Source organism: Rhopilema esculentum, chromosome 13 (genome assembly GCF_057945365.1).
Source record: "Rhopilema esculentum isolate cy_ngs chromosome 13, ASM5794536v1, whole genome shotgun sequence".
Classification (NCBI taxonomy): domain Eukaryota; kingdom Metazoa; phylum Cnidaria; class Scyphozoa; order Rhizostomeae; family Rhizostomatidae; genus Rhopilema; species Rhopilema esculentum.
The window spans coordinates 9,378,878-9,397,763 of record NC_142827.1 but is presented as its reverse complement, the minus strand read 5'-3'; the positions used below and the strand labels follow the sequence as shown (position 1 = coordinate 9,397,763).

The 18,886-nt window shown below is 34.3% G+C and overlaps 3 protein-coding genes across 5 annotated transcripts; 1 reads left to right on the top strand and 2 right to left on the bottom strand.

Moving 5' to 3' along the window:
- Nucleotides 1–119: 119 nt before the first annotated feature.
- LOC135692213 (arf-GAP with dual PH domain-containing protein 1) lies at nucleotides 120–12,337 on the bottom strand. 3 transcript variants are annotated; one of them, XM_065210287.2, is made up of 9 exons: nucleotides 12,140–12,337; nucleotides 11,882–12,021; nucleotides 6,638–6,821; nucleotides 5,337–5,449; nucleotides 4,803–4,979; nucleotides 4,132–4,221; nucleotides 3,016–3,078; nucleotides 2,692–2,763; nucleotides 120–2,125 (listed from the first exon to the last, which is right to left on the bottom strand). In XM_065210287.2, exons 1-9 carry the CDS (start codon nucleotides 12,219–12,221, stop codon nucleotides 1,823–1,825), a joined length of 1,224 nt encoding a protein of 407 aa, XP_065066359.2. In that variant the 5' UTR covers nucleotides 12,222–12,337; the 3' UTR covers nucleotides 120–1,822. The 3 variants fall into 3 exon arrangements, with proteins under 3 accessions (XP_065066359.2, XP_065066358.2, XP_065066360.2); XM_065210286.2 differs by lacking the exons at nucleotides 11,882–12,021; nucleotides 12,140–12,337 and adding exons at nucleotides 10,869–11,008; nucleotides 11,470–11,823; XM_065210288.2 differs by lacking the exons at nucleotides 11,882–12,021; nucleotides 12,140–12,337 and adding an exon at nucleotides 8,217–10,853.
- An 8-nt stretch (nucleotides 12,338–12,345) lies between these two features.
- On the top strand, nucleotides 12,346–15,580 carry LOC135692219 (uncharacterized). The gene is made up of 3 exons (XM_065210295.2): nucleotides 12,346–12,441; nucleotides 14,049–14,511; nucleotides 15,229–15,580. The coding sequence occupies exons 2-3, from the start codon at nucleotides 14,065–14,067 to the stop codon at nucleotides 15,571–15,573; spliced, it is 792 nt and encodes a 263-aa protein (XP_065066367.2). The 5' UTR covers nucleotides 12,346–12,441; nucleotides 14,049–14,064; the 3' UTR covers nucleotides 15,574–15,580.
- Nucleotides 15,581–15,713: 133 nt separating this feature from the next.
- On the bottom strand, nucleotides 15,714–18,876 carry LOC135692221 (N-acetyltransferase 9-like protein). Its single transcript, XM_065210296.2, has 7 exons — nucleotides 18,650–18,876; nucleotides 18,141–18,250; nucleotides 17,803–17,859; nucleotides 17,006–17,086; nucleotides 16,656–16,715; nucleotides 16,449–16,543; nucleotides 15,714–15,850 (listed from the first exon to the last, which is right to left on the bottom strand). Exons 1-7 carry the CDS (start codon nucleotides 18,724–18,726, stop codon nucleotides 15,722–15,724), a joined length of 609 nt encoding a protein of 202 aa, XP_065066368.2. The 5' UTR covers nucleotides 18,727–18,876; the 3' UTR covers nucleotides 15,714–15,721.
- Between the last annotated feature and the right edge of the window lie 10 nt (nucleotides 18,877–18,886).

The window sequence follows — 18,886 nt, the reverse complement described above, 5'->3', positions numbered from 1 at the left end:
AAATTAAGCTAATGTGATGAAGGGAATATCAAGGAAAGATGATGGGTTGGTAATGTAGAATGAACCAACAAATATAGCCCTAAATGTAGAACAAGGTTACTGTAAAAAAAGTACTAGAGATTGGCTAAAGTCATCGATCAAAAATCAAAGGAATCAATTACAAATCGGTTTTATCAAACGTATTAAACACTAGATACTATTTTTATAACTAAAAGAAGTTGTAATGTAAAACACGAGGGAGTAAGGCCAATTTACAATACGATAGGCCTACATCAAAATGACGATAAAGCGAATACTTGAAAGAGTGGAATGAAATCCCATTCATGGGCATGTAATAAAGATCTAAAATGACGAATACTACAAACTAAAATTGTTTGTAACTAACTTAGATACAAAAAATACGAAATGATAAAAACTTTACATAGACCTACTTCAGTTTCCGCTAAATTTTTGTTTAAAATCGTACGCGTGACGGGAGAATTGAATTTGGCGCGAAATTTACTAGAAACCAGGCTCCCTGTAACTCGAAATTGCGGAAATAAATAGCAGTCACATAGACTACTTTTCAACATAATTTTTCATGGTGGTTTAAAGGGAGTCACAACTCATTTAGGGGTCTTGAGTACAGGCTAAAACTCAGTAGGCATATTAATTCTCCTAAAACCAAAATTAGTATTGATCTAGACCTTAAAAAACGAGAAAATCGGTGACCAGCTAACAACAATTATAAAACTTTTTTTGAAAAGTAGACAGTTAATAGATACTGCAATGCAGATACACTAAAAAGCGAGCCAGAGAAACTCAAAAAATTTGGTAGATTCATTTTTTACTGGGTTTTGGACTATAGCGTTACCCCCTACAAAAGCAGCCATCTACAACAGAATTATACATGCACAAAAATTGGGAGAGGAAGTTCGCTCTTGTATCCACGCTTGACATTAAAGTAATATATTAACGATCCAGAAATATAAAATAATCCAGAAATGATAGATACAGCGCATAAAAAGCAAGTTAAGGCATGTTAAGAACATGGTTTTTACAAAAATTGTCTTCTCGGGCTTAAGAAAAACGGAAACAATATATTATATACCACAATATGTAGACCAAAATAGTTACTTTGTTCTTCGAGATCAAAATACATTCCTAAAAATACCGATTTACCAGGAAAAACTGCACGCTTAACTAGTGACAATGAATCCTACTAAAAGTAGGTTAAACTTAAAAGGGAAAGGGTTTATGCTGTCTGCTGTCTGCCCAAATCGTCATAAAATCAAACAAAATCTGGGTTTAAATTAAAATCCTTGAAGAATATACTCATTTTCATACTTCAATAAACTTTGCTCGAACAAATCTTATAAATGATATACTTAAAACTTTGTTGATATTAAATCAGATGGAGATTTTGACTATCAACAGTCATGAAACTCTTTTGCAGTACACGATTAAACATTTTGCAAGTTATCTTCCTATTTCAACGAGAAATCTTATTTTCATCTGACAGTGAAGTTCAATAAGGGATTTTTGAAGGTACATCCTAACAAAGTTGCATAAAACAACGAAAACTACGAAACAACGAAAACACCGTCTGTATAAAAATATGTAATATTATATGATGAAAAATATAAAGTCCAACAATAATATAGATTACCGTGACTTATGAAAAATGAAAGTCTTGTTTTCCATATGACATATATGTCAGCTTAATAACATTTTACGTCTCAAATCTGAGACTGAAAAAACCAGAGTATAGTCAGATTGTGCACTAATATACTAAACTTATCTAAAAATGACTGAAAACTTCCAGGGACGGACGAAAATGTATCTAAGAACTGGCTGTAGAGTCACCTGATGAAACAGAGAGCTGGGAAAACTGAGACGCTGTGGAAACTATGGACATCCTCGTATTCCGGTTTATTTCAACTGGTTCAAATTCCAATGCCTTTTTGAATGCTGACATCCATTCCGTAAAATCCTCACTCGATTCTGCTCCGAAATTGAAGACTCTTTCTGGGGTTCTTACCATAAATGGATATGGTTCATCTGGGTGCTTGCCATCTACCCCTTCAGACACACTATATATCTCCGGGGAAGGTTTTAGGGATACTTCTTGAATTGGGGTTGCATCCTACATGTTGAAGCAAAGATAAAGTCAGAAATAATGATATGTACCTATAATGTGATGTGGGGATCAATATGATATGACAAATCTTGGTTACAGTAAAAAACGTCAAGTTTTTCAGTGAATGCTAAACAATCAACAAGAAAAATATAAGTTATGTTTTGGCTTTCCCTATGTCACTGAATGTAAAGAAAAATTGTATAATCCCAGTATTAATAGACTAATATATACCCAAATTTTTGGGGCATTGCATTGGTCTATGCCGTGTGGACAGAACGACGCTAGCCATCGTAACGAAAAACTAAGGTCTCGATGAGTAATTTTCAGAGATTCACGCTTAATGCGATCATTTGACATATAGTTACTGTTCAATTTAAACACTGAAGCTTATTTTATCGTTCCAGAGATTAATTCCGAGTTATTGCTACTTTCTCATACCACTTTCAAAACTATCATAAATATTCCTTATTAAAAAACACACGAGCTTTGAGATTAGCACTGACGTCACAAGTAATAAATGTTTTGAAAACAGAGGACAAGATTCCACAATAAAAATGAAAAGAAAGCCTTACCAATTTGTGTTCAAAATATGAAAACTTGTTTGGTTCCACAGTCAGCCATCTTTGTTTATATCGATCGTTCTCCTAAAGAAAATAGCAATACTTAAATATCGTTTCTAATAACGAATGTACAATGCACCATTAACCTATTCGTAAACCCATATACGACAATAGCTGACGATAAAGCAAAATATATGATAATTTTGACCGTAAACATAAACTTAACAGACGTTATCAGCGGACACAGCAAACAGAGCAGCTTAGGCAGGATTCCGATAACTTCAAATATTGAAATGTCACATTTTACATGGAGAAGAGCATAGTTCAGTTACTTACTTTTGGACCACTTTTCTTCAAGTGCCCTTCCTTGATTCTACAGGTGGAAAGTATCATTTCAGTCTGAAAGAAAACAAATATACAAGATGCCACAAAATATCATCAAGTATCAATTTCAATTCGAAGAATATCTGCCACTCTGAAATTTAGGCCACGCCCTAATTGTATGAACCGTTATGAAAAATGGTACTCTCAGCAAGAAATTTTTTTCTCATCCAAGATACATAGCCACTACCCAAAAATGACTCAAAAAAATAGTTACATTTCAATTCCAATCTGCATTGCAAGCAAAATTGTGGTTTTTGCACCAAGCTCCTATCGCTACCCAATAAGAAAGGACACAAAGAACAAATATATATACACACGGGCATTTCGTCTATTACTAAACAGCTATTATCTCATTGTTGCTATTCAGCTTCCGAAGACAGTTTTAGACAACGAAAACCAATGTTCTGGCTATTTCTTCGATGTAGTGGCTACGCCTCCTGGTTCATACTCCTGGAATTCAAGACAGCTCAGAGCTGGCCACTCTCCTCAATCTAAGTGTAAAATTGTCACATCAAGTGCTGGGGCCCCAGAACCTTAGATCTGTAGTCCATGACCTTAATCACTGAGTCCTGCTCAACAAAACCTGATTATGAGTTGCAGTATTCGACAAAATATCTTGTCAAGTGGCTAATGCCAGCAACTGTCTATGTATATATACTACTTACAAGCTTTCTATTGAATCCTTCGACCGTCAAAATAATGTTATTTATGATAACAGCTAGAATTTCTAACAAAAAACTGTTAGGTATGATATTCGACTCTATTGTCAACATTGTTTGGGGGGGGGGGAGAAGGGTGTAAAGTCGGTCATTTGCACCGGTAACCACAGAAATTCTAAAATTTTACAAAACAATACAAACAAAAGGGCATTCCAAGAACTATGCAGGGAATCAAGGTAAAAAAACATCCTTGTCCTCTAGGCTCCAGAGAAACAAAAACGATACTGAATTCTGGTTGATTCACTTCAAAGATGCTAGTATTATACGTAAACAGTACAGTGTTGCTGGTAAGCGATAGATCTTAACTAAAAATAACAGCAAAAGGCAAAAATAGCTTATTTACACATACATTAAGATCATTCGGATCCATATCGTAGCCTTCATCTTTAAGTAACATCAATTTCGCAGATCTGATGCAAAGATACCAGTCTACAATTTCCTGAAAATTACAAAAAATTATTACAATTTAGGAATGGTAAGACAGAAAAAAACTCAAAATCTAATAAATTAATAAAAAGGGTGTTTTAACATATTTATTTCATAATATACTGCACAATTTTAGAATGACATGTCTCTATATTCTAATAAAAGGTTTTAAAAATGTAGCGAATTAATAATCTATAGCGTAATGAAAAAAACATCAAAGTATAGGCTTTTCTTAGCCTAAGTAATGAGCCCTGGGAGATATAAACTCGAAAAACTAAACAATGTTAATCGAGGATACCAGGTACACAGAATGAGCAACAGGAGTAAAACACGAGGGCTGCCTTTGCTGCTAAGGCGTTATGGCGCAAGGCCCCAAGACCGTTTCCCCACGTCACAGATTACAGGGCAATGTCTTCTTCCCATTTGAAGTCAACAGGTTCAATGAGAAATACAGATATATGTTCCAAAATGCATTCCGTGTTTCGACTTTGCTAAGTTCTATAAATCATAAATATTAGAAACGCTAGTAAATAAAACCGTTAAAAAATTAGAAAAAACATCCAAATAGTAAGATGATATTTTAAAACAGCTAACCTTGGCAGTTTCTGCGTGCACATAAATACTGCGGCTGCAAGATTTTTTAGGTTTTCCCTTCTTCTCTTTAACCTCCGGTGACACAATCTCCATGCTATAAAATTTCTCAGTTTTGCTTTCACTGCACAGTATAACATTGACGTCTTTGATGTTCAGTCTTTTTATGGGGGCTAAATCCTGAAAAAATTAGTCAGTGGAAACGAATTCAATTCGTGTTTCACTGAAATTCTCAATGGCAAAGCATCCAATTTTCACTCAAACTCGAATGCAACTTTACATTCAAAACAAAATATTATTTCTAAAATATTCAAGCTTTTGGAACCATATTTTATACCAAATGATTTTAACTTTACAATAGCCCTGTGTAACAAAAATAGCAGGAGGGACATGGAAAAGAAATAAAATTGTAGAATTATGGATTTAGCGGTTTAGTAGCTGCACTAAACGTAGTTTGCTAAATAGAGTAAAGTTGCGTACTGCAACTCACGAGATATTTGACAAAGAGTTGACAAAACAGATAACAAATAAACAAACCTCTTTTTTTTCGTAATAAGAAAGTGATCCCGTATCAGATGATAGCCTAAAGTATCTTAGATTCCAAGAGTTTCCATTTCGGTCCCTCTTTCTTAGCAGGCCATCCTTCATTCCTAGGGATAACGTATTGATTTATAACTAGATAAACTGACTGCACGATGTCCTGTTATGAATGAAAATGGACCTCTAGGTTTCATCCGAGCAAACTAGTCAATATCAGCAAATTAGAATTGAAAAACGAAGGAAAAATTTAAACTGATATTTTTGGGATGTGAAAATAAAAGGCGACAGAAAGGACTGTGCACAGGTATAACGTTACTATAACACGTACATGGCAGAGCCATAAATGCCCTGAAACACCCACATTTTTCTCAATAACAAGAAGATACACCGATTTCATAGTAAACGTAGAGAGGACTCATCTGCCTCCAAAAATGTGAATTTTCAGGCATTCAGAACTTCCGCAGAAGTAACTCTAATCTATCCAATATAGGTAATTCCTTAGCTCTAAACACAAATTGCACGAACCGAGCCGAATTTGAAAGACTCTGAGCTCAAGGCTGACGTGTATTTGGTATTGTAAAATGGATTTATCGAGAAACAAACGATACAAAAGGACAGGACCGCCTCCATACAAACAGGCCCTTAAAGTAGCGAATGGTCCATAAAGAAAACTCATATAATGACGTCATCTACCATTCATTGCAATACCATTTTATTCAAGAAAATTTCATCATACCAAAATATCATGCTCCACTTTATTACAAAAACTGTAAAACACTAAGTAATGAAGACAGGGTCGAGCCTTGAATTGCATAAGAACTGTTAAATAGAAATTAAGGTAATAAAACAGTACAATTATTGGTTTTGGTTTTGTGCCAATATTCAAGGATTCATTTCCAATTAAAGAGAATCCATGCAGGAAGCTGGGTGACGTTCTTGTCACATCGCTACCCCACCCTCCCGTAACTGTGTACTCTTAGACGGGGAATAAACAGGGGCATGGATGTTGAAGAAACGAGGGGTCATGACTGAGTCCAAAATATAATAAATGGGGTTCATTGTTTATAAATAACTCATAAATCTAAGTCATTGTTGAAAGCGATTCTGAAGAAAATTTCAATTTTTTGTCAAAAGTTCTCGACTATTTAAATACGGAGCTGGAGTCTTCAAAAATCCAACAAAAAAGAAACGGATAGAAGGGGGTATGATACTTGATCTTAATGCAGTTATAATCAATTTCTGATTGGAGCAGATCTATTGTGTATATTCAACTTTGAGACTAGCAAAGAAATGCCTACCTTTACAATAGGCTTGCTTGGAATCATTTCCTTCCATAAACTCTTTTCTTTCATACTTTGCTCTGATCCACTCCTCGATATAAAAATCCGTTCTGTGATCGATAGGAGTTGGCCTTCTCCAGCATACTGGCACATTCTTTTCATAAATTTCGTTTGATTTTATGTTGCCCTTCGCAGCCATTGACTGAAATGAAAAGATAATCTTCTCTCACACCAGATATGAGCAAAAAGAATTTTGTGAGGAAGAGGGGTGGGGAGAGATGCTGTTAGCTTGTCAGACTGGGAAAATTTTAGATAAATAAATTCAGAAACAAGTAATACGACGATCAGAATCCAATGTAATAAACTTTTCAAAATAAACTAAATTAAATGAATACTTATATTTTGCCCCGGCGTACATGGCTTCATTAAAGTGAGAAAATTTTGCTTTTTATTGCCTCGAAACCACAGGGATATAGATTTGAAGAAATTTCTGTGAGAGCTCTTTACGGTGTGATGAACTACAAGCGACTCGGGATGTTGTTTCAAAGATAACCAGTGTAAAAATGATAATGCATAATTAGCATAATAATCATTAGCATACTTAGCATAAACAAGGCATAATAAGTTAGAACCGCCCTGTTCCATACACCTGTTTTATAAAGAACTTTGCGACAGACTGTTTAAACAGTAATTTTCATAAACAACGTATTATGTTAAATTTTGAATGATTAGGGCAGGGCATTCAACATTTGCATGCAGCAGAGTCCAACTCCCTAAAAAACACGAGTATAAAAAGGATGGGGGGATGGTTGAATTTAGAAAGGAGGGCGTTATCATAAAATATGATGCCACGAAATGTTATTCAGGAAAATGAGCATATGAAGATAAAAAGTAGAACTCATGATGGTTTTTGCCATAAAAACTCTGTTGTAAATGTACAAAAATAAATAAATGAATGAAAATAGTTACATCGACTACAAGAAATGTATATCATTGCTCAAGAACCTATACAAAACTTCTAATCACGAGCATGTTTCTTTCTGAAAAATATCAAGATTTGATTTTGGAAATCACAGGGAAACATAAAACGAAACAGCCAATAATTAGAGATATAAAAACCGCCATCCGCATCATTTACTTGCATTTATGCACTGAAGCCATGACAGGCAAGCAAAATGTAGTATAAGTGGCTAAAAACTACTTGAGGTGTGAGCTAAGACCTTTAAGGCTTTTTGTTTGGATCCTTAGACTTTTTGCAACTGCCGGTAAATGCAATTATCCCAACCAGGACACGAAACCATCTTTACGTCAAGGAAACCTCAAATGACAGAGATTAATCAACAATAAGAAGAGTTTCTTCAAAATCATACGCGCCTCGGCAATACACGCCCGTCTCTAAAGCGTTATCTAACGTTAGCGCTGTAGTTTGTATCCCAGACTTTTTATCCTTCTCTCCTCTTTCCTTCATTATTTAAATACCTACGTTAGTTTGAGCAACGAGTTATTAACGTAGTTTTTATATTTCAGCAAACCTCCATGCGAAAACGCGGGGTGAATACCATTTTTTCAACTATTTAGACAAAAAAGGTTAGCTAACCTTCTTGTCAATTATGGGACCAACACCTCCTTCCACAATATCTAGTGAAGGCCATTTACAAAGTGATCGTACAGGTACTGTTATACTCTTCTTCATCAATAGTTTTTCAACTGAATTGTTTTCCTTTATTTACCTGAAAAATCCTCATATATTTCTATTCTAGCTTTTATATGATATTCTTAAACAGTTATATAAATTTGTCCATCCTATCAAGTGGGTGCATTTTGTTGCTTCTGCTGTTTGTTTCAGTCTCAATTCTTAAGCAAAAGACACAAATATCTGTCTTTAAAATACATTTTCTAAACAATTATCAGAATTCAATGTTTCTGAAAACAATTATGTTTTCAAGAATTAGCAAAATAAAAAATGAGTATAAACTCAAAACAAAAATATTTCAAAAGTTATGGTTCTGTTGGCTGATAGAATTTTGACCTTCAACTACACTTTAAATTTTCTTGCTTTTTCATGAAAATCTTTAGAACACACTTATTCAAAAGAATGAATCTTACATAAGTTATTATTTTAAAGAAATTTATTTTTCTTCAGTACAAAAATATTGACTGTGTCAACTGTAGTGACTAAATAACTGCATACCCCATCAGTAGTAGGGAAAACAAACTGTCACCTTAGCCACCTTAACAAGTCAGTAAATGTTTGGATGGGAAAATTTCTTACTTTGCAATCTTAAACCATTTATTATGCAATTGTTGTTCTATGAATGAGCAATTTCTATTAGCCTTTCAAAGTTGGTGAACAGCTTGAAAGATTTCATATGCACAACAGAGGATCTTTAACACAAATGCAAGACTATAAGGTGTGGTCATGGGTGTGGTCATGAGTGTTGCTATACAGCACAGCCCCCTTTCTAAATTTTCAGGATGGCAATCTTGCTCACCACTCTAGCTAATTGATGACACTTGTATTTCAAAAAGTCTGCATAGGTTTGTTGTGTCTCCACACGGTAGTCTCCAAGCCAGACATCACTTGATATCTATTTCTCAAAATATGAAAACTAATATATAAGATGAATCTGACTATTTTTACCAATCACATTTCTTTGTAAGCAGATCTTTGTCACCAAATCATCTAAGACAACTTCAGAACCTCTAATTCCAATGGTTCTAATTCCAATCAGGTCAGTGTCTCATGCGGAGTTCCACAAGGTTCCGTCCTTGGACCCTTTCTTTTCTTAATTTACATTAATGACTCGCCTCTTTCATCCTCAAAATCAACCTACTACTTATTTGCTGATGATACCAACATACGTATATTATGAAGCTGAAAGTCTTAATCAGCTTGTGGTTTTTTTTCAAAGTAAGACACTTTTTACCTTTAAGTGTTTTGATCTGTCTTTACAAATCTCTGTTTCACCTTTTCTCTAATATGGAATTTTAGTTCGGGGTCTTACCTATGAAACCTACATCAAGCCAGTATTTCTTTTGCAGAAAAAGATAATAAGGGCAATCGCATTTGAACATTTCAATTTTCATTCTACACCAATCTTTGCTGACTTAATAATACTAAAGCTGCATGACCTCTCTCAATTAAAATTCAGAGTTTTGTATATGATTGTGTAAATAAGATATCTCCTCCTTACTTTCACTCTTTCTTCAAACAAGTTAAAACTGTTTATCAATATGGTACACGGCAAGCTAGCAAGAATGATATTTTTGTTACTGAGAAGAATACTCTTCAATATGGTCTCAGGTCTGTGCGATACTTCGGAGCAAAGTGCTGCAATAGCATTCCTGTTCACCAGCTGCCTTTAGCTTTCATCGAAAACTCAAAGCTTTCTTTTTTGAAAACAATTACCTTACATAGTTGGCTTACACCTATAGTCTTTTTAGATGGCTCTGCTTTCCGGCTGAATGGATGATGGACTGCCTTTTTTGGGGGTCGGCCTACTTGGGGGGCTGGTTGGTTTCCTGGGTGATGTTTTGTCCTATCAGGGGTGGGGGGTTGCTCTGCATGGTCTTTGCAGTTGGGAGTTGAGTCTTTCGATTGTGGGGATTGTGTTGAGGGGCATGCCTTGCCCTTGGTAGGTGGGACAGTGTTCAGGTGTTTTGGCTTGCTTCTGTGGGTTGGTCATGTGGGGCAGTGGCTGGTTGCTTGCTTGACTGGGAGGTGGTAATACCTTATAACTGAATTGAATTAAATTATAAAGTTGATTAAATGCCCAGAAACTACTTCCCAATTTCACTAGTCATTTTCAATAAAGGGGGTGCTCTCTCCTTGATTAGCCCAGCTACTGAGAGAGCTCCTCCTGGAGAAATTCCCCTGCATACAATTCTTTTTTTTTTCTTTTCTCAAATCATGACATATTTATATTGTATGTTATTAATATTTGTTGTTGTTTACTTGCTATTAAATTGTATCTTGTGGAATTTTCAAATTAAATGAACTGAACTGAACTAAACAGAACCTTTGTGTCAACTGTTTCTGAGAAATATAATTGGGGCTAAATGGGTAATTATTTCACAATGTGTAATTATATATTGATTGGTCGATTATGACTTTGATCTTTTCAGACTTGTAAGTTTTTCTTCATTCTTTGTTCAGTGCATCTATTTGAATGTCAAATGAAAAGGATAAAAGGTCTATAGAGCTAAGGCAGTTTGGTGTATTTGTTTACAATCTTTTACACTTTTATACCTCATACATTTCTTCACTCCACTTATCCAGTTCAAGTGATTTTGTAACTGAGCAGTGCACACCAAGACTACGATGTGACCCCACACAGTTTACACAGAGGAATATACCAAGGCTAATAGAAGCCCATTTAGGTGCTGATGCTGCAAGAGAAAAAAATGATATATTACATATAACACAAACTAAATTAAAGCTTGCAGGAGACCTAGAAAAGATTTTTGTTGCAATAAGGTGTTGCATTAGTTTAAATTATAGTCTGATTCATCAACATTATTTACAAGTATAGATAAATACCACTATTCTAAAAAAATTGCAAAGCTGTACATTTTAGATATGATATTAACAAGAAGCAGCATGTTCTCTAGGACAGTGAGAAAAAACATAAAAGTTATTGAGCCCAGTACCCTAAATCATTGATCCGAAGTCATATTAGAAATCTAATCATAAATAGAAATCTTTTAAGCAAATCAGCAAAGTCAAGGTATTAGCCGTTTAATCTTCTTAAAGGTTCAATTTTCGTCAAGAGAAGTATTTTATAACTATTTATTCTATAAAGGTCTCCTTTTGAAACCAAAAAGCAAATGAGACTTGCAAATCAACATACCGTCGCATCCACAATCAGCACACCGGCTATTTCCAGGCTGATCCAGCAAATCGAACAACTTCAAACCAACGCTTCCTGACATATCTTCGTTTTCTTTCACTTCCAGAAAGTTAAAAATATACGGGATCTTTTGAAAGTACTGTGATTTCTCCCCTTTTGATGCAATTTTAGAAAGCTCGATTTTGAAAGAATAAGGAAGCAAGTAGACCGGTGTGTCATATTGCTTATGATAGTGGCGAAGTCCAATTAGAAACGACTTCCGGATTCGTGACTTCCTACAAGGCCCTCTCTCTGGTCTCGAGGCAAAGCGCACGAAAAGAAATTAAAAAATATCAAATGCCATCTAAACGCAACGTCATACAAAAAATCTAGGTATTTAATAGGCTAGACATTTTTAGAAAGAATGAAGTACCTCGCATTTTTCATCTGACCAGTTGTCGAGTCTAAGGGATCTGACGAAGGAAACATGTCTACCAAGGTTTCGATGAAGGCCGCTACATTTCAAACATAGAAAAATACTGAGATTTTCAGAAGCCCAATCTGGAGGTTCCCCTATAAACAAATAAAAATACAATCAAACACAAGGCAGAAGAATTTTATAAGCTCTATTTTCTTTAACACTTTGCATGACTTAGGCCACACCCCCCGAGCAAAGCGAAAAAAAACTTACTTTTATCACCACATTCTGCACAACCATCATTGCCAGGTTGTTTGAGAAGATTAAAAAGAACAGTCTTGTTTCTCTCGCTCATTTCTAATCTTATTTAGGCCTAAAGTTGTCTTCTGTGCTTTACAGTTTCCAAATGGCACATTAAACATTCCGCACGGATTCCTACATTGTTTTGCTAAAATCCTCCTTTGCAATCCCGCCTCGCATTCGAAATGGCCTAGTCTGGCGGCATGGTTAAATCCCAAATCAGTGGCTTCTGATCGTGAAATCATCTTTGGGTAAAACGTAGTGAATTGGCAAAGGTAAGAGTAAGCTCTACAAAGGAGTTAAATAATAAGTAAGCTCTCCTCATTGGTTTTTCATTTCAGCAAGATTGCCTCATATATATTGGCCCAATTATGCGTCACTACTTGCAGTTTCACACTATCTGTTTTGAAAAACACGTATTTGCCACGTGAGTCATTAAAAATTTACAGTTATGTGACTCAGTTACACCAGGCGCGGATCTAGCCAAAATTTTGACCTGTTTCGGGGTGCTTTACCCCGTTACAGCCCTGTGTTTTATTGGTCCATAAATATTGCTAAAAGTTGTGAATGAAGTTAATAAAATGTGATTAACTAAACTTTATCTAAAATGTCACAATTTTACTACGTTCAGCATGGCCTTGATCCTCTTCTTTCAACTTCAATTCTAATTTTCATGATTTTTTCGGAGAAAGGAAGTCTAGTCCCTCAATAAATAAAAAACTTTATTAGAAAACACACCACTATTCGAAAGCTATGAAAGTTTTTATGCCATAGAGACAAGGACTCTGACGGAGACAAAGATATTGACATTCCTTGACCTTCCATAACGTGAAAACATCTTATGTGAACTTTAAAAAATTGTTCACACAATCTTTATTACATGTTTGTGGGGAAAAAATTGTTTAAAGTCTGTTTTTATCTTTTTTCATCGCATTTTTCTTGTCATTTTTCATAAGAGAAACTTTTCATTTTGTATTGAACGCTGCCCTCTGATAAACGGTGCCCTCTATTGAACCCCGCATCCAAAATTTGGACTCTGTAATAAACCCTGCGGCATTCTTTAGAGGAAATACTGTATAAGAAATTTTTTAAAGATTAAGGCTATTAATATTTCTTGCTGTGGGAATTTTATGAATCCATGCCTCTCAGTTAGTTTGAGGTATGTGGTTGCCGGCCCATGTCTCAGCACATGCCTAGGCAAGACACGGTGCACATGTTGTCATAGGCCTGATTTTCAGACAGTAGCATTATGGCCCCCCTGTCATTTGCACTTTGTAAAGATTCCTTTTACATCTAAATTTTTGTCATATTGTTTTTAACCTTTTAAATTACTACATTCACAATGAGTAAAGCAATATTTTGATTGTGCCATCAATCATCTGGGTCATCAAATGGAGCTGAATACAACTTTTCAGAAGATTGATTCCGTTCAGAAGATTGATTCCGTTAAACATTCAAGCAAAACTCTATTACAGAAGTTTAATTTTAGAACATTACTCTTATTATAACTATTCTTGTTGTTATGAATTAATGTTAGGATCAAAATAATAGAAGTATCTTTTTTGAGTATCTATAACACTTGAAAGATGATAGTTATATAATCCTTTGGTATAGCAAGGGTTAAAATTGGCACAGAAAATCTGTAACACCAATATTAGTGATATTATTGCTTTTCAGTGCAATTTAAGCAGAAAGTTATTAATGGCCCAACTTGATTAAAAGTTTGCTTTTACGCACGTGGTCAGCCATTAACCTACTCAAATCTTCACGAGCGGCATGTAAATCATTATAGTGTCCAAGATATCTTGAATGTTGCTAAATTCTTTCATTATCTCACATTATGTATTTCCAAAGCCTAAAAGTTTTTTAAAATTATTTGCAGGCGGCTCTTAGATAAAATGGAATGTGAAGCCCTAGAACATGAAGAGAAAAAAAGAAAGAAATCTATTAAGAAAAAACAGCATAAAGAATCTCAAAAGGATGATGATCTTGAACTCAAAAATGATAATAATCAATCAACTATTGTAGATGATGAACATGGAAAGGAGAAAAAAAATAAAAAGCACAAAAAGAAAGTAAAAAATGAAGACAGAGAAGCCGAAATTTCTACAGATACAGAACGTTCGGATTTGACAGAAAGTCAGCCAAAGAAAAAGAAGAAGAAACGAAAGCATGAAGCAGAAGATGTTAAAGAAATAAAAGGACAGAAAGGCCAAAAAGATCGTTTTGAAGACAAAGATGAAGCAACAGAAGCAAAACGGAAAAAGAAAAGAAAGAAGAGTAAAAAGGAAAAGACAAGTGACGAAGAAGAGGAAGAATTACCAGAGAATAAAAAGAAATCAGAGGTAGGTATTTATTGGTTTGGTATATGTTCTTTTGTGAACAGGACATATTCTGCTAAGTGTTGCAAATATTCAACGCTGGGTAGTTTCTCAACATTCTATGAAAAATGCTGTAAACTCTTTTAAAGGATGTAGTTTCCACATTTATCTTGAAATATTGCCAGACAAAAGTTGATTTGAGAAAATCATTTCACCAGATATATATATATATATACACTCTTTTGCAATGTTTTCCAATGTTGATATTGTAAAAAAATTAAAATTAAAATTGGAATTTGTTGGCATTTGGGCCTTGGACAGTCTCTTCCTTTTACCCTTTCCCTCTCAATTGGCTTGTTTGGACTACAATATACTGTTTTTTCAATCTATGATGATGCTTCTTGAGAAGTTATTTTGTTTTCAACTCTACCACAATAATTTACAAATTTCCCTTGTTCCCACCTTTAATGCTACAAAAATGCTTCTGTTGTAGCAACTTGTGTTATTTGGAGCCAACTATTTCTTATTTATGTATTTGGTAAACATTTCAATCTAACCCAGTCTTGCAAAAATGTATTTTTTATTCAATGTTTGGGTTTTCCTAAAGTCTCATACTCTACATAAACAACAACAGCATCACTAACTGAAGATAAAAGATTCTATATCCTAAAAGTGAACTGTGACCATTGTGAAGGAAGTTTGTGAGTTTGCAAAATAAACTATGAATCATCAATTTTTTAGGAAAAAGTTGATGTTGGACAGTGGGGTCAAGCCTCTTTTGGATCTGAAGAGCAAAAAAATAAATTCATACGGCTGCTTGGTGGGTTTAAAAACAAAGACAAGTCAGTAGATGATAAAGGAAAGACAAGTATCTTTAAAGGAGTAAAGAAATTTAATAGTGCTGCAATGAGTAAAGATGAAGAGAAGAGGTTAAATAACAAACTGGAGACGCAATATCAACAAGCATTTGATACCTCAAGAAATAAAAGAGGTCTTGGTCTTGGTTATGACCCAAACCAGGATAAAAGCTTAAAAACATTTCATATTGATGTTGAGGGGCCACCAAAGTCAATGAAGTTTGAATGAGATCATATTGAACCTGTTTTTCTTTAAATGTTCTTTATTTCACAATATTATGGTTGACAAACATGCAGAAGAAAAGAGAAGGCAAAAATTGTTTGATTCTACTGAGAATTGAGATCCAATAAGACACTTTTTTGATACAAGAGTCATGTTAATTCTCTTCAATGGGATAGGTAGCAATACATAGACATGAAAGTTTAGTTGCAAATTTATCATAAAATGACTCTTTGCTGATTTGAATTTCAAAAGTGGACTGGTTAAAAATTGCTGTTTCCTTTATCTAAAACAAAATTAATAGCTTTGTGTTACAGAGAAATGATGGTAATTATGATAATATTGTATGTTGGCATAAAGGAAAGATAAAGAAAGTTTTTAAAAATGCAATGATCAACATTTTCCCACCATTTTTGCCTCTTGATGAAAAGTTATTTTCCTATTAGGAATAATACCTAATTTTGCAGGGAAAGTCATCAGCCTTTGCAAATGAAAATCAAAGGGGAACTGACAAGAACAATTGCTCAGACACATCAATTGAAAAAGGGGTGCATTAGTTTAAACTTGTTTTGGGTAAAATGCAGAAGGCTTTGCTAACTTTGTTTATAATTAAGATAAATCTGTGGAAAACATGTTTTCTTATGTTCAGTAAAATGCATTTAGTTTTTGAAAGACAAATGATATTAAAACATTCAGAATATGAAATGTCACTTTGACTTGTGGTTGATTAAAATTTGGCTGTTTGCCCTGATTTAATGATCTGTGATACTCTTACATGACAAAATCAAAAAGATATTTTTTTCAAAAATTATGGTTTGAAACAGCTGTTGTTCTTTGATTCATGAACTGATGTATTTATTGTAAATGTAGTGAAATGCACAAACCTTGGCAAAACCCATCTTTAAAAATAAAGCAATGCTTTCTTTGTTGTCATTTCCAACTATTGCATTGAATTTCTTTATTCCAAGAGACATATTGCCTGCAACAAAGAAACAACAAAGGTTTACTATTCATTAAACCTTATTAATGACTGGAATGCTACTTATCAAACTAGAAAATTATAATATAATATTTTCAGATGGTGTACATACCGTAATACAACATTGCCAAAACTGCCTCTGTGCCAATACCACACCCCCTTGATGCTGGTTCTAGAAAAAAGAATTTGTTCTTTCTTTGACAAAAAAATTGCTAGTAGTTTTTATAATTGCTTCTTTACCATGATAAAGAATAAATTTTTCACCCATTTTTTATTAGCTTTTTGTTACATATTAGCTTCAGAGATTTCTGCTGATTAATAAAAGAAAGTTTTTTAAGGAAGTAGTGCATCTGCCTGTCTTTGAGAACCATTGAATCAGAAGAAAAACAATCAAGTATTCTAGACAACATCTCTCTAAAGGAATCATAGATAGCAAGTTGAGATATGGAAATATTGTTATACCTGCAACCATAACTTCTACTTCTGCTTCTGTTCTATCGTCGGGATTATTTAAAAAAAGATTTACATCTCCAACCATGGATTCTAAAGGAGATCCAATGAAAACTGTTAGACATGTCAAAACTTATTTATGATTATCATGTTGACTTGTGTTTAAATAAATCTACATTTTGAATTTCTGTTATGATAACGTCCCTGCACCTAATACAGTGAACACAGCTCAGGCATCACAGAGCAGGGGAACTAGGGGGTAACTACTTTTAGCCCCTGCCTTTTGCAAAAATGCAGAATATTAATAAGTGAACCACCAGTAAAGCCTATCTTAATTTGATTTTGGCCCACACATAGTTTTAGACCCCCCACTTTTCTCAGCACTCTGCCAGCCTGGAACACATTTGTTCAGATTGTCAAAGATGACTTCCAGATGTTTTTGTGGTATCTAAGATATCCATTCTCAGTGATATCTTACAAAACGATATAAATTTATTTGGATGTCTGTGTTTAGAGCTATTTCAGATCTTTTTAGACATTTTTGTTAAAATTAAGAAAGGTAAGTTTTTTGTTCAAGCAATGTTGATGTAATTTACAATTGTCAGAATACTCATCTGCTCTTTTCCTTGTTGACAGTTTGATATAAAGCTCCTGCTGTTTTCCTTTTTAAGTTGTCTAACAAAATTTAGTTAGATTTGTGAAATCTTTATACTCGTTGTTTTTGATAGATTTAAGTTGGTAAGAATTTCACTATAAGAAGTATTTATTTAGAGCTTTCATAAAAGAAAGGATTTGTCCTGTAAACATACCAATTTCATCTCTGTTCTTTTTCCACAGAGATTTTGCAAGGATGATGAATGTACATTCTATAAATTGAGAAAAAATAAGGAGAAAGTACCCCATCAAATTTCAAGGAAAACAAAGTTTTAAGAACTGGATGTTGCTATGCCAAAATTGTTAAACTAAGCCTTTAGGCAAAAGTTAATATCATCTTAGAAATTTCCTTAACTGCTTGCTGGTTGATGAAGCATCTCTTGAAACAGGTACATCAATTTTTATTTTGCCAATAATTTTAACAAAACATACTAATATCATATGTGTAACAAAAACTGTGATATGTATAGAATTTCTGCCATGGAAAACTCACTGTCAGCATCGTTGTACCATTTTTGCTGCATTTCATACTCTTGTTCTAATGAAAGCCTTTCAGAGGCAGTCTTTTCAAGTAGCTCTTCATTTTGCATCCATGTGTGATATCTAACACAAATTCTAATACATTATTTTCAAGTTTATTTATGTTTAGTTAAAAGAAAATAAAATGGCAATGTTGTTACGTATTTTATTTTGGTACATTTACATATATGGATCAGCATGTGGTCTAGGCCACTTAGAAAAAACCATGAAGATTATCGAGCCACATTATTGTATGTGAACTTCAATTTACAGTAAACATCTACAACAAGTGCACCAGTTCTTATCGATTCCTTCTGTAGTCCAAAAAAATTTACTGGGTTCAAAATTCCTTTCACGTGTACGATTTTATGTTTAATCTTGTTTTGGTATATTATTGAACCGTTGGAGGGGGGAAGGGGACGGTAGATTTCTGTATTGCCAAGACAAACGAATAGGGAAGATATTTAGAAGACGATTTCTTACTTCCGAACATGCTCCTTTCGATATGGCACTAAAATCAGATTTCTTCCGTGGATTACGGTCGACGCATTTTCTTTCATTGTGCGAGGCTCTATGGCCTCTATTCACCATGTGTTCTTGGAAATAATGCAGTCAGCAGTCTCGTTTTCAGTTTGAAAGGGGGGGGCGGGGTAGCGAATCAATTGATAGTTTAACAATGCACCGCAGAAAGGAAATGAAATCGAAGGGAATTGAAAAACA